Source organism: Papilio polytes, unplaced genomic scaffold (assembly GCF_000836215.1).
Source record: "Papilio polytes unplaced genomic scaffold, Ppol_1.0 DF824303.1, whole genome shotgun sequence".
Taxonomy (NCBI): domain Eukaryota; kingdom Metazoa; phylum Arthropoda; class Insecta; order Lepidoptera; family Papilionidae; genus Papilio; species Papilio polytes.
The window spans coordinates 259,418-283,754 of NW_013524901.1; the positions used below are offsets into that span (position 1 = coordinate 259,418).

Sequence of the window (24,337 nt, forward strand, 5' to 3'; positions counted from 1 at the left end):
TGGTACTAAATATCAACGTCTGTATCACAAGTTTGTTATTTTTTTATATTAAAATGTAAAAGAAATTTCTTTGTTTTATTTTTCTTTCAACCTCTAACTTTATCGTAGTTCGACTGAAAGAAATTTCACTCTAAATACTTTTGCTCTCAGTCGATAAGTAGCCCAATTCACAGTATATAGTACACCACTACATATTCGCAAAGTTTTGACTGCTAAAATTATACCTATGCAACTACAGCAATCAAAAGACTAAAACACATCTATGGTTTTCTGGTATTGCGTATGCTGTCTATGAGCGTCTATGATTCATGTTTATTAAATGTCCCACTGTGCTTTTGCCTCCTTCACATTTAAAAAAGAAGTACGGACATCTGTTTAAAATTTTATTTCTATCTTCAAACAAATTGTAATGATATTATTTTTTGACATGTAAATAACAGTTATCTCGTACCACACGTTAAAACTGAAGTGCACCACTCGACGTCCCGCGCCGACAAAGTCCCGAGGAAAAAACATTTGCGACTAGTGCCCTTACTGAGTGGTAATTAAGAGACATTTTCGCGTGGCGTGTGTCATAAGGCTTTAGAAGTTGTCCATGCGCCGCTGCGTCGAGACGTTCTTGTGCTACGAACATTTCTCCAGCTTTGAAACTCATTCGCGAAATTAAATTGAAAAGGAGAATTAATAAAATTTTTACATTTCGGTTTCGACTGCGTTCACCGCCCGCCACCCGCCGCCCGCCGCCGCCCGCCGCTGCCCGTCGCCGCCCGCCGCCGCCGCGCCGGCGTGATCTCGAGCGGCAACCTCGAGTGCGGGTACGCGAGGGTAAAATGAAATATTCATAGTTTTCATCGTTTCAGAAGATGTAGGCATAAATAGTTGAATGTTTTTAACGTGGAATAACTTTAGAAATGGCTTGCTGTATGTTTTTATAAAACTTGAACTGCAATTTCCGAGAATATTAATGGCATTTGCACTTTAAAGTTAATTAATGACTAAATTTTCCGCACAGACGTCGGTCGGGCTGAGAGTCGAAGGTTTGCGGTTGCCGCGGCTATTAACGTTTGATTAAATTTATACAGCGACGACGGTTAGACCACACCGCGCTGACAAAACCATTGCTTTGAATCTCTATTTACTTGAGCGTATACTCGTAATATTGCACTTACCTAACGCAGATTATAAATTAAAAATAAATCTCTGAAAAGTGATAAGCGATAACTTAAGATCTCATTTTACATTACAATTCTATTATTTCAATAAAAGTAAATACATGAAGCGAAATGCTATTTCCATTAAAGCGAAACACCTGCAGCTGCAACAGTATCAATTAGTTTCCGAGCAAGGCGATAATGCGTCTCCCGGCCCATTCAATTTAGTCGAACTCTCCGCTCTGTCTCCTACGTGAATATAGACAGTGGCGTCCTTCACTGATTCACCTATCAGATGCACATACATACCTTGGTATACAAGCTCTTAACACTCCTATAGTAATTATTAAATACTTAAGTTTTGACTTATATATGTAAGAGAAGCACAGTCGTGGTTGTTACGGTGGGTTAGATCACGGCCCACATGACTTTATTCAGTCATATTCTACTTTCAAAATTTGCAAATAAAGTAAAACGTGTGTCATAAATAAGGTAACCTCCGCGTTCATTGCTACGCTGCTCCTTCCGTGCGGAAGTTATAATCGTAACAATAGAAAATTTGTGAACAGGCCCTTTGTGATAAATGTTGAAGATATCTCTAAATACGTTTAGTATCCGTTTATCGCCGCTTTCCACCTACAGTCGGAAGTATTAAAAAATATATTACCTCCATAACGCAGAGCGCGCGGACCATTGACGATATCAATAATAAAATAACGCCCCACTCCGCGATAAGGAGCGTGGGACGCGAAACGAACGGCTATAAAAATGAAATACACTTTTAAAGCTTGTCTAAACTACACTCTGTTAACATAAATAGCTTTTATATTGCCGAGGTTATTGAATACAACGTATTGACGTTGCGTGGTCGGGTTGGGAAATAATTTAACCAGACACAGATCTGCGTAAAGTAAATTTGACTGTCTGGTATTGTTTTTTTTTAATTATTCTGTTCTTAAAAAGTGTAACAATAAAGCAACTCAAATATCGGAAAGACAGACTTATTTAATGGAAGTACAAAATGACTTCACGCTGAAACTGAAAATAAATGCAGTGCAGGAGCGTGCGAGCTGTGGAGCTGTGGATGTTCTGAAAGGCTGAAGACACCTTACAAAGCTCTGAATGATTTCCCCGAGGAAATAAGAGCAATGGAACGTAAACCTATTTGCCGAAGTTAAGTTTAGGAAGCGGAAGTGAACATCGCTCAACAACTACATTATTGATACTAAAACAATGGTGAAAAATTTAAATATATTTGCATTGCAATTTTCTAAATGACCTAGTTATCGCTAATGAAATTGATATAACAATTTCATTATTGCATTTACGATTTAATTTTAAGGTTCAATATGAAACATTCTATTCAAATATCCTTGTGTACTCGTACATTCCCCGAAGTTATTTCTCCTATTTCATGGTAAATTGCAAATAACCAATGCAGTGAATCTCAAATAGTTGTGCTCAATCTCAATTACGTTGTAATGAACGATTTTAATTGGTTTGTATTTGGTCTCGAGTGGATATCAGTTACGGTGGGAAATGGTGTACGAAATGTTACCAGATAATATTATGACAGAATATCTTGGAGGTGTAGTAGCAGCGGGGAGCGGCAGTCGGTGGCAATAAAGTGAATTATGCAGACAACTGCGCCGATACTTTGCTCTCGTCTCGAAGGAATGTCATCGACACTGTATCTAGTAATGAGCGTTAGCGATCATCTTCAGCGGATAGCATATACTAGCTCTTTTACTAGATGAATATCACCAAAGAGATAAGGAGTTACATACATTGTTTATTATTTTAGAAACGACCAACTTAGTGTACATAAAAACATCATAACTTGCAACTGTAACTGGAAGATTTTAATATGATTGTTATTAATTGTACGTCAAAAATGTACCTCAAAGTTTCCACACAAATAAATATGTAAGATGAAAGGAAACAAAAGTTTTGTTCTACTAAGTTCGCAGTCAAGCAGCCGTCTCCCCGGAGACAGTTAATGCAGACTTACACCGCGCTGCGCCGCAGTGTACGTACAATTTAAACTTTAATATGCAACCCAGTGTACAACCAAATTGGAAATAATGATCCGTAGTTTCGATTCCGAGTTTACGTTTCACCATAAACCTTTTGAAATATACTCGCAACTAGCACACGGAATAAAATAGAATACCTCTGAAAAGATAAAAAACTCGTTTCTTCCAAGTAGAGCTACTGATGAATGTATTAAGATTTTATATAACCAAACCTTAATTAAGATTTATAAGTCTTCCCAGGCTGTACGGTGATGTCAAACTAATTCCCTGACAGCGTGCGAGCTGCGAGCTGCGAGCTACGAACACATATGACATAATACCCGGCTAATCACGCCACACAAAGGACTTGCGCCGGCGACCTGTCCTTTACATAGCGTCTGCTTTGCACCGGATATTAATTAGTTAATTCTATTGGCTTCCTGCTCCCTCCCTTTTGTTAAAAATGTACTCGAATTTCTGATGCCATTTTAAAGCATGCAACGCGGCTATGATTCCTACCATGCTGTTACATTCTTCGATTTTATTTGGATCTGTGTAGAGGACTAAGGTATAAGTATGTACGTATACACAGAAATGTTAATCTGTATGTCTGACGATTTTGTCTATAATTCGTAAAATAGTAGATCCCCGTTCTGTTCCATTAAAAGTGTTAGTTGCAATTCACACCACGGGCAGCTCGTAAAGTGTTTGGCGCTAGTGTCGCAACGCACACGCCATCTGTTGCCCCAATAAGCTTACAACAACTAAATCACGTAATTCTACAATATACCATCGTAAATGTTTCTAAATTTATAACAAGTTCATTTTTTTAATTTACTTTTTAGTAAGTAGTAAGTGTATTATTATCAAATTTCTTCTAAGTACCATAGAGAGGACAAAAAAAGTTGATGCTGGCTTTTGGCATAGAGTTTCAACGTTTATTTTGACTTTTTGCATGCATTTGGCTGCGTCAAAGGGCACGATGTGAAGCATAAGTGCTTCTAAAACTGTGACAACTATCCACACTTACCTTTTGGTAGAAGCTACGATTGGGTTTTAATAGTTTTTCAACATTTAATAACGTTATTACTTTTGTTAACGTCGTTTTAAACAAAAATACACACACACACACACACTAATTGACACAAGGATAATATCACAATAGCAATGAAATGTTAAACACATTTTAACTATAATTATCTTAATTGTTATTTCCTCCAATCATGATGTCGAGTTACGCCTTGCTATTGAACACATTAAAGTTATCGAAACTTTAAATTTAATCTTTGATAAAGCTTGATTTTAATGAAAATTAAACTAGAAAATTAAACTCGTTAACTTTTGGGAGCGTTAACTCTGAGCTTAAGATGCCAAGCAATAACGGAGAACTTTGGATCATAATCTTACTTGTGTATTGTTAACTTTGTTAACAAGATAATTGTGCAAGAACTATTGATACCAGAAATGGATACTGACTAAAAATTAAAGACCAAATTCTTACTAAAATCCAGTGGCCAGTGAAGGGTAAAACTTCTGGTTAATTCCATTGATGATTGTTTCTTTAATGACTTTGAAGATCTATTGTTTGTTACACATTGATAAAAGGTCGTACTCATTCCCATTCAGTCCTACAACTGGTCAAGAAAACATACCTAATACTCTAGAATAGTAAAAGAAAATCGGTTTGCAATGAGAGCATCAGTAAGTAGGTACAATTTTTTTCGCAGTCGGCAGCAAATTTGAGCGTGCCATATGTTAAAGAAGGCAATTTGTATTTCCTCGTGGCCTACAGAACGCAAAAGGTTGGAATACGTAAAATTCTTTATCAAACTCTTTTGTTATAGGTCATTGGGACAATATCGATACTGCTTGTAATACTAAATTACTATTTATGTATAAAAAGTTAAAGCTTTTTTGTTGCGTTAGGTTTTTTTTCTTTCAACAGACATAATGATTAATTTAATTTTCTATGTGTTAGTATTTCTTGCATATAATTTATGTAATCAATTCTCAGTACTTGCTTACTACATTATCACAAAAAGATGAACGGCGAAAGAACTTTTTTGCGCAAATTTCTTTATTAGAGCAGAGCTAGGGGGCTTGGGGTGCGTCGCGCCATGAGAGATGCCCCGGGATGGTCGTAAATCAGAAGTTTGAACAAAAACTAACTAAAACTTCGCCACGCGAAAATGATGAAACGTCGCCGAGTTTTATTCAGTTAGAGTTGCGAGATAACGACGTAATTGGTAAACGGGAGAAAATTTGAAAAGATTCTTCCTTTTATCGTAGCGTCGATTTAACAAATCATTTTTTAAAAAAAAAGCGGAAAGGAGCCTCGGGTTTAAATCGTTTAGATCTTCATCGGGTAACTTAAATCTTTTATTTTCTTTTCATTGTTTGAATAACATTTTTCTTTGCAACTTATATTGGTTACTTTTTAATTTACAGTTACAGTAAAGTTTTTTTATCAATTTTAAACAAATGACGTCAATATCAGTAAGTTTCAGAAAAGGTTAGGTCATAACCTTTACAAATAAACTTTTAGAGCATAGAGGAAACTTTTTATCAAGTAGTGCTATTTGTAACAAATACAAGTATTGTATCGAGCTGTTAACACTCGGTACGTATTCCTCGGAGTTTTAGACGTATTTTATTTGTTGTCCTGGCGCCGGCGCCGCGACCGTCGCCTTGAATATTTTACAAGGAGTACGTGCACCTTGTGATATGTACTGACGCGCTGAATTTACTGCGGCTTACCGGACGCCGCGCTGCTCGCCGTGACGGAGAATAGTTTTATGTGCATTTCAATGTAAAACTGCCGTGAAAAGAGAAACTGTATGTGTCACGCGGTGCGCTCCATTAACAGGTCAACTTGAACTTAGCCAATGTCGTACTGTACACCTTAGAAGTATCTTTTACCGTTTTTACTTATAAAAGTTAAGATGCCTAGCTTGGTATCAAATAAATTCTTAGTTTTATTTGGTGGTGTAGCCTAGTCTAATGAATTTTTAATGGGTAATTTCCCTGTTCTACAAATACTTTTTAAAAGTACTTTCATCAAAGTGTTTAGATATTTTATGGTCAACTTCGACCGATGTATTCGTGAGCTGACAGAAGCAGTATAAAATCTTGACCTTCATTAATTCGTCAACATCGTAAAGGCGGGTCCAACGAATCTCGACCCGGGTCACCTGTACCTCTATAACTTGCGACCTATAACCGCATCTTGAATATTTAACCCGTCTCCTTCTTTGATCCCAAGTTTGTGCAAGAACGATGTAATCCTAGGAGGTTAATGCTACACAACTCTTTGACTGGAAACGTCGCTCAAACTTTCATCAATCAAACAAACCTGTTACCATTAAGGTGATTGTAAAACTTTGCAATGAATATTTAAATTAAGGTTTAGCTTAATGAAGTATAGTTATCTTAGTCTTCATTTTTAAATGCCTTTGGCGAAACAACCAAGAAACTAACTTGCAAAAAAAATACAACCGCTTCCTATATATTCTAAAAAAGGACGTCCAGGGATATATATTCTAGAAATCTAAAGAATGCCACCACTATACAACGGAATTGTAGAACATAGTATGGTAGAAAAAGTATTTATTTTCGTAGCTCAATAACAGAATGTAGCGAAGGTTAACAATACGATGCCGAATTTTCTGGATTTGTGTTTATACCCTTAATCCTGTTTATATCCGAGCTGCCGTTCGGATACATGTAAATATCGTTGAAACAAAAACAAATATTCTTCTAGACAATTCACATTTACTTTATCTCGATAATGCTTCGTTAATCTTTATGTAGTTAATGGAATTTGTGGTTTGTAACTTTTATATTGATCTTATATGCAACTAGATGCGATTGTTTTGTTCAAATATTTATACTCGTCTTCAGTTGTGAATTTTATAATAAGTTATTTATTAATGTGTTTGTTCTCTTTCAAATTTTATTTTTGTAAATCAAATATCATTTTTATTATCTTATCGATAGAAAACAAAATTGTTTACGTAATTAATTAAGCTGCAGCTTAAAATTAAGAAGCATAAAGTGAATTTACAATTAGGAGGTTATATAAACAAGATAACGAAGTGTTAACTGGAACTATAAATACGAGGATATGGCAATTTCAATTTACGTTTCGCATAAATTTTACATATATTTGGTGAAATATAGCCAATAATAGGTAACATCTTTAAGTAGCTACTCCATGCCAAGAACGTATTAGAAAAAAAAAAAAATCTTAAACTGACTTGTTAGTCAGCAATAATTTTTTTTTTAAGTAAGATTAAAATAAAAAAAATGGGTAAGGTATATAATATATAGTAGTAATATTGTAAAAGGTATATAATAAAAAGGTAACTAACCTTTAATAAAAAATATATAAATACCGTATCCACTTGAGTACTCCCTTTATAAGTGAATGTAAGAGCAAAGCACGTCGCACCCTGATTACAACACCTGACGAACTAAGTCTATGCATCTCCTCTATATAATTATGCAAAACTTTAAATTAATTTGCTTTAAAAAATACCAATATTTTCTCGTAGAAGCTGGAAGTTATAACAGCTATTTAGATACAAGCAACATGTTATATATTTTGTTCGTAAATTCAATTTCTAGTGAGCACATTACTTGTATTCAAAATGATTTTTTTATGTAATTAATAGTTGGAAAAATTATTTCCTAAATTAGTTTCATTTTGAGTTTTTTAAGTGATGTAACTAATTAAATATTGACGTATGTCCCAATGATTGACTATTAATGTTATAATAGAGAAAGTGTGTTTTTGAACTAAACATCAAACTGAATATAACTTCAATTCGTTCTTAAACATCTGATCTATGGTATAATTAGTACTTTTTAGAGAAGTACTACAGCTATTAATGTAGTTTGAATATCATAAAAAACCTTTGTTTTTGCAAAAAAAAAAACTATTTTACTCTATTCCTTATACTACTATTTGTTATTGCAAATGGAAATTGGCCTAAAAATTTGAAGAAACATATCGATATGGTAACGTGTATCCGGCGCGCCGCCCGCCCGCCGCTCCGCCCTCCGCTTCATCGACAAAAAACACACATGTATTATATTTCTGATCACGACTTAATCGTAAATATGAAGGGTTGGGGCGCACCTTCTGCTCGCTATTGCAAAAAGAGCGCGCAGTCTCCATAAAATATATCCGCGAGGGTTGAAACGATACCTTATTCTGAACTGAGCCTACAATACTCGAATCTACTTCAATTTTACTAAAACACTTTTTTTATTCTTTTACATATTTAGCTAAACTTATTTTGATTAAGAAAAAAAGAACATTTTTAACTTTTTCCTGTCTACCGGTTTTCCCCTGAGTTTTCTATTTTTGTAAATTGTTGTCGCTAAATGCAAAAATCGAATGTAATGTAAAGTTATAAAAATAAAAAGAACATGTTAGTTATTATTTTTAAGGATGATCTCAGAATAAGACGCGGCAACTTAGGTATTTATATGTGGGAGTTCCACGCGTATTCTAGCTGTTTTATTCCTGTGAATAAACTACGCTCCGGAGATCTTTTTTCCCCGCTTTACCTTTCGCGGCTTAATTAGATGGTTGGTTGAATTGCAAGTGGCAAAAAATGCAATAAACAACTTACGGTTTTGTGTAACAAATGTTTTCACTTACAAATATATATCTGTAAGTAGTTTGAATATGATGGTAAAATAGGGTTTTTTTTCTAAAAAACACATTTGGGTTTTAGACCACGTTTTTACTTTAAATCGTCTTAATAGCGCTTAGGTAAATTAAACTTTAAAACATTGTACAGAGTTTTGAATATATTATGAAACGAAGCTATGCAGTTTAAAAACACCTTCCAAAAATGTTGATTCCTGTTAACAAAAGACTGTAGGAAGTTTCTGCGAGTTCAGCCGAACCATCTTTCAATTAAGCAGAGAATCGTCGCCTTCGTCACACCGAGTTAAGATAAATTCCAGACACTCACAATGGAGACTCTGTTAACTTTTCGCCCGCGAATAACGAGTTTTTAACTTTGTAGCCAAAGAAAGAATTAAGCACTAACTCTGGTGTCGAAAGGAAAATCGAGACAGAGAAACAAATAGGACCGTGTTAACCTTTGCTAACTCTGCTTATACCATCTGTATTTACTTAATCGCTTAGATAAATATAGCCGTAAAATATCCAATTTTTTTAATATTATAAAGTGGTTAACGAACAAGCGGCAACCTGAATCCGCCAAAATGGCGAGGCGACCGTTACCCATTGACATTCGCAACAGCGGATGATTTGCCCTCCCTTGAATGACGAAGGCACCCTTCCCTTTAAGGCACATAATGAGGATATCATATCTTCCTATGCGTCTCCTCCAGCGTCAAATCGTTTTCGTATAAGAAACGGGGTGTGAAGTAAAAGGAACTAAAGTTGGACCTCCAGCACCACATTCATCAGCCGAAACGCGAAATTGCTCCCACTTCACGCCTGTCTTTTGTGTGGTCGTGGTATTGCACCGGGCGAGCCGACCCATTCGTGTAAAGATGTTAAAGCGGGCTCTACCACTGTAAAATATTTTCATTCTTAAGTAAATAATTTTGTATCCTGTTATAAATTATCCCAATGTAAAAGGTCGACTCACAAAATAACAGTAGAAAATCTTGCCCACTTTCAATAAAACTGTCGTCTTTATTTAAAAGGGTGAAAGTTATCTCGGCGGCCATTCTTCTGCGCGTTTCCAAAGTCCAAGTGCGCGTAATTCATTGATATTCCCGCCTGATTACACTCGCTTTAATACTTGACAATTCTTTACGGTTTCAATTTTTATAACAATACTTTATCTTTTACACTTTTTTGTAACACTGACTTTTTACCGAGTCCTGAGAGGCTAGTACAAAAATGTGTGGGAAAGTATTCGTATCGTTATCGACAAAATTTGAATAAGTTTTCTGTGTACGGGATATTTTAATATAAAACTCGCGGATGACGTTGCCAATACTCACTTTGTACGAAGTATCTCAAGTAAGAAATCATATTTTATGTGACAAAAGTGAGAACGCAACGAAACTTTCAGTAGGCATCTGGCGGAGGGGCAGGCGCGGGTTGTGCAGGAGGAGGTGAAGATATATTCCCCGGGACCGTAACAATAAAAACTTTTCCAAGTTTTCACCTCCTTAATTTTGTCGCATGGAGTTAACGACTTCTAACTGCCTGGCATAATTTTACTTTAGCGAAGATTCAAATAAAAAGCCTTCGCACGTTGGAACCAGTGAAAAACATTGCCTAATGCGTATTAATATGATTTGTACATTTAAATTCAAATAACAAAGTAAGTAAACATTAACACGATTCCAGCAAACAGACATCGAGTTTATTTCGCAGAAGGTAAATGCGCATATTTCAAAGTTTATCGTTAATCCGTGTCTCTCCGTGGATTAAGTGTAACATTTAGTTCTGCTCGTATATTTCGTGAGCCAACGACCCGGATAAATTCACTTCTGCAGCGCTGCGAGCGACTTCGCGTTCCTTCTACAAATACAAATTGATGTAAATAATAACTGCGCTATGTTTTTGTTTCATTTAACTTATAAACAGTCATACTTTAACAGGCTAATATATTATTCAATTACTTTATCGATGTTAGAAGTAGCGACTATTTATGCTTCGAATAAAAGAAAACTCTTATACTATCCTTCTTACGCGACGAATGATTTTGAGATAGCTCCTTCAATTTAATTTGACCATCATCAATGATAATTACCAGTACAATTTCCTTCTGGCCTATAAAACCAACGTTATTTTGTTAACTTTGAATTTGTAAATCCATTTTTGAACTCTGTAACCCAGTAACATACTAAAACCACCAGCGATGCGGTTAATGAAGTTTAATTTAAAAATAAACAGTCGTATGAATCCAACTGTAACATTCCGGTTTAAAAAGTTTAACGTACACATTTAAATGCACGCAGTGCAATATATTTACAAGGCGAGCGGGGGCACTCTCGACGTAAGCAACCCACACGGAATGGGGTCACGTTGCCTCGTGATAACCTACGGGAAAAATATCCCCCTACTATATTGATATGTTTATACCTGCAATTTTGAATACCCTATTCATACTCCAATAAGCACATTAAGTTACAAATGTGTTCCTTAAGAAGGGTACAGTTTAAATGTTTGTAGATATTAGTTAATTAATTAATATTTATTTTAGCCATTTTAGCTTTAAAAGGCTTGTGTTAATTACAGAGGTAATATGCTAAATATCATCTCATTCACAAAAACAAAATGAACGCAAGTCCGGAACCGTGCAATTCAAAGTTTGTCTGTACAGTTGTAAGTACGTGTTTATGTTTGCGTGTCACATCTCGCAGCGAGAAGTCTGCCGGCTCTTATCTCAATAAGGAACTTTAAGGAGGCACGCTCGGGAAACACACCTACAGAAAACATACACTAGTTATAATTGTAGGACAAATTTAAGACTGAATTGATGATCTATTAAAAGTCAATTTCAAAAAACACACGAACGGTGTAATTTTTTATTTAATTTGAATTCAATGGAGTACTAACCCCAATTGTAAAGAACAAAAATTTTGTAATGAAAACTCTTGTTTCATATGACATTCCCCGTAAAAGCGTTCATAACAATGTTCGGCCACACAGACTATTGCAGTGCGAATTCAGGAATTCAAAATAAAGAATAACGAAACGCGCGACACTTTCGCGAATAACAACAATTTATGACGATGTTTATGGCTCACTTCCTACCAGATAAAGGACATTGAAATTCCGAATGAATACAGCCTCTCCCCCCTCCCTCGACTCTTCTTCCTTTTGCACAGAACCTGACCCGTATTTCGAATGTTTGAAACCAGCTCAGTCGATTGCATTCGAGACGTTTTTATTTTCAGATACTTAGCAATAAAATTATTTGACAGTTTTGTAACAGCCAGATTTTAAAAAATGCATAGAACCCTAAAAATGTTTTTTTCAAGTGTCATACAAAAAGTTTGTACAGAACTCGTGTCTTTATAGGATAACTTCCTCCCTCCAGCGACGAAGAAGCCAGACTTTTATTGCGAAGGCATAAAAATCTAGTACATGTTTATTACGCGGCATTTATGTTCTCTAATAATGTTCTCTGTTTGCAGATAGCGGCTTTCTTGCTTATCTTTTTTATTTTTATGCTCAGTCTATTTCCTCGCCCTTAAGTGCCACTTACAACGATTATAAAATTCACAAATGTTTGTTTTTGCAGGTAAAATAAACTGACTAGATATTTTATGTGATTTCATAAAGAAATAATAAATCTTATCTTCAGTGTCCGATTTACGGGAAACATTAATTTTGCCAGAAAAGTAAAACACGTTTCTCTTTATTTGAGCTTTTTTAACATTAACAGGGGATATAGTGTTGCAAAAATAATGTAGAGAATAACATAGAGAATGCGGTCTACCTATGTGACGTCAACAAGCCGTAGGAGGAATGCCGCGCCCTCTGCCGGAGCACTCGAGCACTGCGCTGTAATTGGAATTCGGTTACATCTACTAACCACATGAAACAAAGCACCGGTAGGCCTCAGATAACAATGCACATTATTCACTTCTTTTACAATTAAATGAAATTAAAAGAAAATATTGTTGCTCATTATTTGTTAATATTTTAATACTTATTCGTATTAAAATTCGCAGTAGCAATTTCTTGAACACATAAGACCGTTTCAAAGGTTTACAACCCCACACACGATGGATGTCAGCGGACAAAGGCTTTGCGTTTTCTATTTATTTCTTTAGAGAATATTTTCTTGACCTATTTCTGAACATCTTAAGAAACAATGCCATATTGATCTGTCAAATCCATAAGGATATCTGCCGTCTATGATTCAGTAAAGTGCATCACAAAGAAAATATAGATATCGATTTTGTATCACATCTGGAGGAAATATCGAGAGAATTAGTTCTAGAGATAAATAAAAGTCCTGTAACTTCTAATAAAGATACAAATTTTGACAAAAAATCAAAATTTAATCCTTCTACCAAGTTCAGTTCTATTTATCTTAAATGACGTTCTTCTAACAAAAGGAGGAATATATCCTTTGAGTATTATAAAGAAATATTAAATTTTAAACATCTAACGCTATTCTACGTCAGTGTAAACTTACATTTTATTTTTACGTCATCATACAGACGTAAGTACGTGACAAAATAAGACAAAAGGCATTATATTCCTACTTCTCTATAGAGGAGTGAAACGCATAAGCATAAAAGAATTCTGAACGACAAAAAATGGTATCAAATAAAATGGCGTTCGATACTGATTGAGTAAACGCGTCACGTGTTCAATATTGGAATTGGCTTCAGATAGCTATCAATTTTTTTCTTCAGAATAGTCTTTGATTTAATTATTCAAACGCTTTTGGTGCGCGGAGTTAGAAATCTCAAATTAATCAAACCTTACGAAAGTCTCGAATTACTTTTACATCTCAAAGTAAAAAGTAATTGAAAATTATTATAATTATATTGAAAGATATATTAAAGTTTTTTTATTACTTTAACTGCTATTTAAATATTCTGCTGCGAGAATCTTTTAATTATTATATGAAAAATTCACAAGTTTGACTCGAATTAATAAAATAATTTTTAAAAATATCGCCTACTGATATGAATTACTTACTAACATTAAGTTAAAACATTTTCTGAAAGTAAACATAGCAAACATGTTAATTTATTTACGTAAACTTGTTTATGTGAACTACATTGAATATCACTATCTCAGTGCAAAAGGTTTAGCCAAAAACATAACAATTGACAACACCTTCAATTATTTACAGAAACAGTTCAATTTTCAACACCTGGATAGATCGCAACCTGCTACATTTTACATGAACACTTCTTATTCAAAGAAGACAGATAATATAAATTCAAGCAGCTGGAAAATAAATCAGCTAAAGTTATTTGAGGGTTCGTCGATCGGCTTGAAATTTTAATACAGCAGCCCCCTCCCCCACAGCCCCTTACTACGTGCGACGTGATCCGTCCCCGCGTGATTTATCCCCCACGACCAGACTTGTTAATGCACGACTCCGGAACGAATTGCCCGACCGAGTCATACGCACGTTTGCATCAGTGGTTTATCATTCTTAAACAAGACTTTTATGTTTCCTGGTTTACAGTCTTGAATGATAAGAAGCAGTTGGGATTATCAGTATGTTATTTTTAAAGCCCGCTACAAGCACTGATTTCCATCAATTTTAACTGAACTGAACTGTAAGCTTATAACTGTTTGGGAATATACTAAATGAAAGAAACCTAAAAAAAATAGAAAATAAACGTAGACAGATTTCACTTTATTTTATAACATCAAGCATAAAAAATCAGTCTACTAGGAGCGGAGTTATGCATGTACATATGCATACACACATAAAAAATAAATAAAAAGAAAAATAGAAACTCCTTCTTTCGAGAAGTCGGTCAAAAAGAGAATTCTATCATATTACTAGGAAAACTACAAGATGCGAAATATTTTATACTGACATCTATTGGCATAAATATAAACTTCAACGGACATAAACTTCAGATTAAATTCAGCGAAACAGAAAACATTTCAAGAATATTATATAGATGGCGTTTTACTTAAATAATAAAAAGCCGAATGGGTTTACTAATATTATTACAAATGTATTGAAATTATTTTTTTTAACTAAATTAATTAACAGAACTAAAAAGTATTTTATGTAAAATTGCCTTATTTTATTATTACACCAAACGTAAAAAGAGAACCTATCGGATTATTACGAATACAACAAGCCCGTGAGGGATATTTTATACTGACATGTATCGGCACATGGTATGAACTTCGCCAGATTTAATTCAGCGAAAGATAGAAAACGTTTTAGGAATATAAAATAGATGGCGCTTTATTCAAACACAAATAAAAAGCAACAGATATCGGTACAAGTTTATTTTCATGATTTTTTTATAAACCAAATTAAATAATTTAACTGTAAACTATTACATTTATAGTTGCCTTATTTTAATACACCAAACATAAAAAGAGAACCTATCGGATTATTACGAATACGACAAGTCCGTTGCGGGATATTTATAGTGACATCTGTTAGCATAAGTTTGAACTTCAACTGATACAGTACCAGATTTCATTCAACGAAAAATAGAAAACGTTTCAAGAACATAAAATAGATGACGCTTTATTTAAACACAAAAAGCAATGTATATATGTACAAGTGTATTTTAATGATTTTTTATAAACCAATATAAATAATTTAACTGTAAACCATTACATTAAAATTATCAATTTTTTATTAAACAATTTTAAAAACCGACAAAAGAATAAATCCACATTTAGTTAAAATTCACACTTTATTGATAATTGATGCAAGCTAAGTATTAGTTTTATAATTTTATCAACCTGTAATTTTGTAACAATAACTTAAATAAGAAAGCTAACAACAAGTATACCAATTCGCATATAGTTAAAAGAGAAACGCCGAAACACAAAGAAAATATTCCTCCATAAGTCGCTGTAAAGAAAATTATCTGGTCTTAGTAATTTAATTTCAAATACCTTTAGGCGTAAAAACGCCTAAACTTAATTGTAATTGACAGGAATAATTAAAGTAAATTCAAGATTACTTAAAAGACATCAGTAACAGAGTCGATTATTTAATTCAATTACAGAAATAAACAAGGAATATATAAAAAATTGTAATTAAATTAGAACAGGCAATTGCACGATTCTTACAAAATTGGAATCTAATAATGTCAAGGCGAAATCGTGCTCTCCATAATAATGCTTAGCTTCTTACAGATTTGTTTGTGAAACAGGAAAATAAGACGAAATTGCTCACCGATGAAGTAATTGAAGTCCATTAGGAGCATTAACTTGTAGCTGTTGCACGTAGACTTGGCGTAGTAAACTTGTAGAGCGGACAGCTCGCTCACGTTGTGCGTGTTTCTGAAAATAGCGGGATGTCTTAGCTTCGTTTAAAACATTATATCTATGAATAGTATATTTTATTAGATGTAATATGATAGAAAATGCGTTATGAAATTGTATACTTTAGTATCCACTATTAGTAATTTTTCCACTGTATTTAACCTCAAATATCTGAAGTTTCAAATTTGATACCGGGGTTATAAATCGCAATAGGCATCTACAAACGTATTTTAATATAAGGCTATGTACATCTTACCTTTGAGTGATAATCTTCAAATTAGAAAACAAAAAGGAGGCAATCATAAAAATGTATAGATTTATATATGAAAATATCATTTTGTTTTTTTTTTTTTATTAACTATTCTTCCCCATTAGTAAACACAGTAAAGGGTACGCTTATATATTTTTAATTTTATCTTAAAAATTAGACTTTAAAGTGTTTTAACTCACATGACACTCGGCGGGAACATATCTGGAACGAATGGTGTGATGTCACTAGTAACTCTGTACCTCTTGTCCCAGCATTCCATGTAGCACACCGGGTCACAAGCTCTCTGATCCTCTGATATGTAACCTAGTTCATACAAGATCAGGAAACAATATCCAACATAAATAACTAATATGCACAATAAACTTTTTGAACTTGATGAAACTTTTACTGCTTTAAGAGATAGAATTACTTTGTCGACTCTTCTTACAAAACAAGACAGCTAAGATTTTATTTGATGTGAATTTGTTTAGTCTGTAAAATTAAATTGTATTAGCTTTAATGGAAATTAAAGCATACTTACTGGTGACATTTTTTAGGCATTCCAAATTTTTATATTCGCAAATAGGCGTTGACTTGACTGAAAACGTAATAATGCTTTAAATGAACACCCCAGAAACTAAACTATCGCACAACTGTTTAGTCTCGCTTTGATTCCTATAAGCTTATATGGAGGTACGCACACTACTCGATTTTTAGTTGTGCAACTAAATAGTTGAATTGGCTGCGAAACAATCTACAATAGTACGACAGTTGTGCGATGGTTTAGTCAAAGGTGTTTGTCCGCTCTTATACAGATTGTAATGTTACATTTACATTGAGCAATAAAATCGAATAAGTTTCATAATTCCTGCATTAATAACCAAATCGTCTAAGCAAAAACAATAAAAACAAATTGCTTTTATCACCACTTGAAAATACTTAAATAATTTTAATACATCTGTAAATAATAGATTCTATGCAACTCACTTATCGGATACTTGTAAGGAACACATCCACAGTATTTCAGAAAAGTTTTCATTTTACATTCCGTTAAACATGTTTCATAACTGTATCTATCGGTGTATTGCAAAAGGACTTCGTCGTGGAACCAACATGCGCGCTTCTCTGGAGACACATTGCGGATATCCTCCTCACATTGAAACACCAACGGTTGTATTTTCAAGTCCAATGACTCTTCGAGGCTTATAAATCTATACGATACTGTGATCTCCGGATAATCGTTAGGATCGCTGATCAAAATCTAAAATAAACGAATTCAGAGAGAAAATAACGAACATAAGCTTCTCGTAACCATCGTACCCGGAGGAATAGAATTTCATTTGAATTTTCCTCGATAATAAAGAGATTTATCAAATTGTATTAGCGATCGTATGTATAAAATTTGGTTAAATAATTTTTGTATTACCTTCGCCCCGTAGTACGGTACGCCGGACCAATCTGGGTAATCATCTGGTTCCACATTTAATATAACACTGAGACCAGATCCTCTGTAATTTATGATTTATTTTTATATCTATGTTTAGTTTTTCTATTTATATAGACCAAATAATCTTGTTTCTTAATCTCTAAAGTTTTAATACCTGCCCGACTCTGACGTCACCACGACTGGTTGATTTGTAGTCGCATCCTCACCACTTGGGTCTTCGTAATATTCTATATCTTCGTCTTTCGCTGACACAGAACTAAATATAAAATAATCTAATTATTAAAACGTATAAAGTTTTTGTTTTCAATAATACCAGTTATTTGAAACAACAGAATTGTAAACTCCAATAGAAACGCAGAATTACCATTTTTATTGCATTAATTAAAATCAATGCTAAATTGCCTTGAAAGCAAAATCTCTCCAAATACCTAAAGAGGTTTAAAAGAACAACAAAAGTGATTTCATTTTGCAAAATCACTGTTTGAAGCTTTGTTATTTGATGTTTTTGTTTTTCAGTTCTATAGTTTATTGAGACTGTTTACCCTTTACTGTCGTCATTGAGAGCAGCGTAGTTAAATGTACAGCAATGCCCGTCGTGTGTTTTAATTAATCTGAACATATCGACACAATTTTTAACCTTCCTGTTGAAGGTGCAGTGCAATAATAACTTGTCACATTTTTGACGAACCTAAAAAGTGTTATAATGATTTTAAAACACAATTTCCTTTTAACTTCTATTTAAATCTCAATTTAAATATTACCTCTTCCATTATTGATTCTACAGTGAAATAGTGATCCTTTAGAATTGTCATTATTTCAGTAAAATGGCTAACATTCTGCGCTGAATAACTATAATCCCGCAAATGATGCAGATTGTACAAGAAAAGTATTACATCCGATTCTAAAACGCCGTGATTTTTCCTAAGAAGAATTACAATTTCATTATTATTATGTTAATGAAGATGGCTGATATTTTGTTTATCCGTAACGTCTTTAACTAGGTTTAGGTTTAGGCCATACACGGCCTGTTCAAAACAATGTGTATTATGTATAACAAAATCATGTCGGTCAGCGTTAGACGATTAGATGTCGTCGTTTACACATTTTAATCAGGCATTTTAGCTGTCTCCTGCTAAAAATATACGCCGACTAATGCAATTCGTGTATGGCGACCCTTACTCAAAGATCTCATTCTTCAGCAGTCCACCGCAGAATAAATTCTGCATATTTTAAGCCTCGTTACAAAATCTGTGAGTTTGAAACTTCAAAGCTCCACCAAACAAATTGGTTAATTAAATTAATTGCTTTTGACAATCCCGCAGGAATATAAGTTCCTTGGCATCTCGTTATTTTATTAGTTTACAAAGGACAATCAAAGAAAGTTAATTGGAGGTAGAAAAAATAAGAAAAAGACCACTAAACAATCAATACGTAGTTCCAGATAGACACTAAATCATGATTAATTTAAAATCTGGTGTATAGAGTTTGAAGAATAATTTTGTTTCTTTTTTACTTACAATATTCGAGTGATGGTCTGACTTTCCCGCAATGACACCGTGTTGAAATTACAAATACTAACAGCAGGGAATGGCGTCTCGTTCAGTTGGCATTTGTTGCTGATCTGAATTGAAAAAAGTCGAAGTAAGTTTAAAATTTAATTACATAAAGCTATTTTTAATGAACACGAACCTTTGTTATAGTTTAATTCTTTTTGCAAAAATAATTATATTAATTGATTTTTTTACATTCATTTATGGTAATTTTAGTCAAAATCTTGATTACGTACGTTAACAAAGGATTAACATTCTCTTACCCGTGTTAAAATCTGGTCGTTATTGTATCTATTTTTGATGACCAGTACAAAGGCAATTGTCAATATCATATTCAGTAACATCAGAAACCGCCATAGAATTATCTTCCTGCCCGATAGTACTGAAAACTGATTGGTTCCGTGTAAAGTTGTAATTGTCGGCAGAGATGCTAGCAACATATTCTTATAATGTTTTGTTTTTTTAGTCATTTTGGGATGAGTTTGTTGTTTAAAACAGTCTTTATTATCCGACTTTTAGAATGTACCTAATAAGAATATTAACTAAAACAGTAATGGTCTTGAGAATTGTTTCGTATTTCTTTCCTTTTAATGATAAAAGTTGTTAATGACTGTTTTCTTAATAATTCCTGTAATTAATTCATAAGTTATGAGAAAAATAACACGAGATATGAATATTAATAAGAAATTAATGGGTATTTTAATTACAATAGCTTTATAAACAAAATCTTTATTCTAAGAGTACTTAGGTTTCTATTTGATTGTAGAAAAAAACAATGACACATTTTTAACATTAATGCTATTATTAAAGTTGTATATTGATGTTTTTAAATTAACAGAACTCTTTTAAACAAGGTAATAATAATAGGTTTTAAACAAAGAAAGAAAGTTTTCAATTAAAACCTCTAAGTATACTGTCTGGTATACAATCGATTTACTTTTATGAGTGTTAAATTGATACTAAACAAACGTAGTCGGTTAATAGTAAACAAGATATATCTAAAAGTAATAGATCGGTACATGATGTCTAAAAAAAGACCATTAAAATATAAATTGCTAAAGAAAACATCAGATTTTCTAAAGCACAGTACTATCCATGGCCTTCATTACTTCTATGTTAGTGCTAACAAGTGGGTCAATTTATTCTGGTTGTTAACAATCGCTTCAAGCATCGGCCTTTGTGGCTTCTTAGGCCATATGATTTGGAACAAATTCATCATAGATCCTACTTTCACTGTTGTAAGTATATATCAATTTTCCTATTTATTCCCATTATTTATATACGTTTTTACAAGTTTTAATTTAATCGACATAATGTTTACATTTTCATGATTTTACTCTGCCAGGTAGAGACAACTCACTATCCCACGAGCAAGATCCCCTTCCCTGCGGTCATCGTTTGCGATACGGAAATGGTGTACGGACCTAACACAAACAGTGTCAAAAAAATATTGTCAGTACTAAGCTCACGTACACTAGTTTACTTGGTAAGCAAGTTATTACATATAATAAACTTTATTACAGGGTTCTACGAGGATTTCAAAACGATCAAATTGATGATTTCTTCCGGAGTCTAATGGACATAAAACTAACAGAATACGAAATACAACCTCATGTAAACAAAATGCACTCAATTCTGGAAAGTCTTGGTTATACGTATCTTGATCTATTAGATATGGTAAGTGGTTTTGAATAAAACTATTTCATTAAAAAATAATAGCAAAATAATGTTAAGACAGCAAAGGGTTCACAAAATTACGGCGTAGCCTGGCATAGCTCTACGTAGACCGTAGCTCGTTCTACGGACAAAACAACTTGTCTGCTAACTAAGTGCGAGACGGGTAGCAAAAAATCTTAATTGGACTCACTCTTAAGAGTCTAACAATTATTCAAAGGGGTCTGGATTTAGTCGGTACCTACACCGATAATCTTATACTTAGCAAAGATATTGTGATTTTTACAAAACTAGTTATTTCTTTTTAGTTTAAGAAACCGTGTGAAGTATTGATAGAGAAATGTATTTGGAGATCGAAGCTGGTCAATTGTACGGAAATGTTTCGTATAGTGCTCACGTATGTTGGATATTGTTGCAAATTTGATCTGACTTATTTTAGGTAAGTTGAAATTAAATTGAGAATTCTGTTTATAAATAGAAAATTTCTTTATTCATATTTATATTAATTATTTAGTTTGCACGCTGAAGAAGGAACCAACTTTGCAGCTGGTACGGAGATAACTGAAGCCTTAGATATAACATTGAATACAGATAAATACGATAGCAACGGAAATAAAAGCGATGGTTACGCATCGGTAAGTTTTTTTTTTCAGAACTTTATCTTAATAAACGTCCCAATTACTAATCGAATAACCATATCCTTATTCTGTTTTTGAAACATGAACCAAGTTTTTTTTCTAGTTGTATGTCCTCGACAAGGACGACAATATAACAATTTTAGACAACTCTATAATAATTACCACAGGGGCGTATTTCGATGCCACCATCACTGTTTGGATAATGGATTCATCCGCAGATGTTAAGGCACTCTCCCTTTCTAATAGAAAGTGTTTTCTAGACACGGTAATAAAATATTTTTCTCTAGCTGGAAGCTCATTGATATTCTTGTGTTTAAAAGGCGTGTTTTTAATTTGTAAATTATTTTAGGATTCAAAAACTGGAGCTACTTCCTATCAAAACTGTATGATGAATTTAGTCATGAAGAGAATTGTCGAATATTGTCAATGTATACCATTCGACTTTGATGGTAAATTACATCTTACGTGTGCTAGTTTTTACGGTATTTTTTATATTAAGTTGCTTATGTAATATTTTTACAGGTAGTGTATTATCTGTTGACAATTTCCCTGCTTGCTCCTGGGGTCGTCTTACCTGCGTTTACGATTCCTTGGGTATGACCCTTTGAAATAGTTTTAACAAACGATTTGTAATGCTCCAAAAAATGTAATGATTTACTGTACCTTATTTGAAATTTAAAAACTATAGTTGGCGTCTATCAGGTTTGGATTATTTGAAATTAATGTTTTATCTTTCAGAATTTGTGCAAGGCAATATACGTGAAGTCGTTTCTCGTAACGATTGTCATCAGAACTGCGATTACATCGAGTATGAGACAGAAGTCGAATATTTAAAACGGGACCGAACAATTAGGTAACGTTTCGTGAAACATACGAGTACAATACATTTATCATACAAACAACAAACAAAAGGTATTACAGGAGCCTTTGTAGTGAATTAAATCATTGGTCCGCGTATGGCAAACGTGTACTGACCCAATATCGACCGTTCGGAGTGTTAAGTTCAGTGTTCTTTCTAGGATTCCACGAACAAACAGTCGCGTTACCGTTCACTTCGAAGACAACAGTTGTATGAAGTACAGACGAGAGGTTCTCTACACGTGGGACCAGATGTTGGGTACGTACTATATGAACTAGAAACAATATTTCTTATAAATAATTAATTACTTTTAAATACAACACATCTAGTGATTCCAATTTTAATCGCTTTGGTTATTTTTTCAGTGATTCCTATTTATCCATGCCTTGAAACCTAAAAAAGAACAGAACAGAAACAAAGCAAACATCGAAGTAGTCACTATAAGAGCGGGCGCACACCTGAAACTAAACTATCGCACAATTGTTTAGTTTCGCTTTAATTCCTATGGGCTTATATAAAGATGCGCACACTACTCTATTTTTAGTTGTGCAACTAAACAGTTGAATCCGTTGCAAAACAATCGACAATCGCACAACTGCTGTGCGATAGTTTAGTCAAAGGTGTGCGCCCGTTCTAAACCAAAACAAATATTTGTATAGGTTAATAAGTAATTGATATAAACATTACCTTACTTTCAGCTAATCTAGGCGGCGTGTTCGGACTCTGTCTCGGAGGGTCAATAATAAGCATTATAGAGATTGTGTGGTTTATCCTGGATCTCGTCTGCACGTGCTGCGGTAATTATAAAACTGACAGAGTCACCCCGAAGAGTCGTGGCATGGTTAAAGAAGTCTTTACAATATCCAACAAAGAAAACAACGGCAAACAACTCAACAGAAAAGAAAATATCACTCCGAGATTTAAGTTTACACACTGAATTCTTATTTAGTAATGGGTATCTAATAGTAAATTACTTAATTAAAAAAATCATTGGTGACACCATTTCCTGTTGATAAAACAAGCATTCTACACCTTGTATACAGTTCTCATAACAGCGCAGTATGCCTACTTAAAGCTCCGCATAATTAAGCTCGGTATAAGCTTACTTTATTCATGTTTGCTTTTCTTTACACAAGAGATATGGATCACAAATAACGAAACGGTTCTTACTATGAATGTTTTGGAATTAGACCAGTAAAAATACATTTTGTTTTGTCAGCAGTTCCACATGAACGACTTGTTGAACATTGAACATAAATTATATAAGAACTCACTCATGTACACTTTATTGCTGTAATAAAACCTCTAAAACATTAGAACGATAGCATTGTTCTTTTAAATAGTGGAGCGAATTTTTTTTAAATTTTTGATTTCGAAACACATTTATGGTTACTCAAATTTATTTAAACTTTTATGGCAATGTCATAAAATGAACTATGAACACTGAATGATATAAAGTGGTGCAAAATATTGTTATTTTTATTGCGAAATGAAATTAAACTTTTTTATGAAACCGTTATAATAGAGAAAATTGTGTTTGCTTTTGAAATACGTGGCACGTGATTCTTTTGTTTTGGTTAATACGCTTTTGTTAATGTAAAAATATTCACAATCCGATTAAAAGAGGGTTGTATAAGATACAAGCTCAGCTCGGGTAGAACCAAATAAAAAATAAGATACCATTTTTCACAAAGGAAAAAGAGTAGAATGGAAGTTATAATTATTGTCAATATACTAATATAGAGAAAAGATTGTTATTTTTGTATGTATTGAAACTTAAAAACTACTGGGCCGATTTCAAATA

At 33.6% G+C, this 24,337-nt stretch overlaps 2 protein-coding genes across 2 annotated transcripts; one reads left to right on the forward strand and one right to left on the reverse strand.

The window, feature by feature from the left end:
• Positions 1–1,326: 1,326 nt before the first annotated feature.
• Positions 1,327–19,832, reverse strand: LOC106100468 (sodium channel protein Nach-like). Its single transcript, XM_013279336.1, has 10 exons — positions 19,626–19,832; positions 19,330–19,433; positions 18,574–18,733; positions 18,355–18,500; positions 17,967–18,068; positions 17,792–17,873; positions 17,479–17,626; positions 16,566–16,689; positions 16,027–16,133; positions 1,327–1,439 (listed from the first exon to the last, which is right to left on the reverse strand). Exons 1-10 carry the CDS (start codon positions 19,830–19,832, stop codon positions 1,327–1,329), a joined length of 1,293 nt encoding a protein of 430 aa, XP_013134790.1.
• A 726-nt stretch (positions 19,833–20,558) lies between these two features.
• On the forward strand, positions 20,559–23,470 carry LOC106100478 (sodium channel protein Nach-like). The gene is made up of 11 exons (XM_013279347.1): positions 20,559–20,600; positions 20,708–20,814; positions 20,886–21,039; positions 21,345–21,475; positions 21,551–21,671; positions 21,778–21,939; positions 22,024–22,123; positions 22,197–22,268; positions 22,413–22,527; positions 22,694–22,791; positions 23,232–23,470. Exons 1-11 carry the CDS (start codon positions 20,559–20,561, stop codon positions 23,468–23,470), a joined length of 1,341 nt encoding a protein of 446 aa, XP_013134801.1.
• The last annotated feature ends 867 nt before the right edge of the window (positions 23,471–24,337 follow it).

Coding starts and splice junctions, on each gene's coding strand:
- LOC106100468 (XM_013279336.1), bottom strand. CDS start 19,832: ATGACTAAAAAAACAAAACATTATAAGAATATGTTGCTAGCATCTCTG. Junction 18,069..18,354: donor CTCAATGACGACAGTAAAGG/GTAAACAGTCTC, acceptor TTTTATATTTAG/TTCTGTGTCAGCGAAAGACG. Junction 1,440..16,026: donor GGACTTCAATTACTTCATCG/GTGAGCAATTTC, acceptor TGCATCTGATAG/GTGAATCAGTGAAGGACGCC.
- LOC106100478 (XM_013279347.1), top strand. CDS start 20,559: ATGATTTGGAACAAATTCATCATAGATCCTACTTTCACTGTT. Junction 21,940..22,023: donor GAAAGTGTTTTCTAGACACG/GTAATAAAATAT, acceptor AAATTATTTTAG/GATTCAAAAACTGGAGCTAC. Junction 22,528..22,693: donor AAACGGGACCGAACAATTAG/GTAACGTTTCGT, acceptor TGTTCTTTCTAG/GATTCCACGAACAAACAGTC.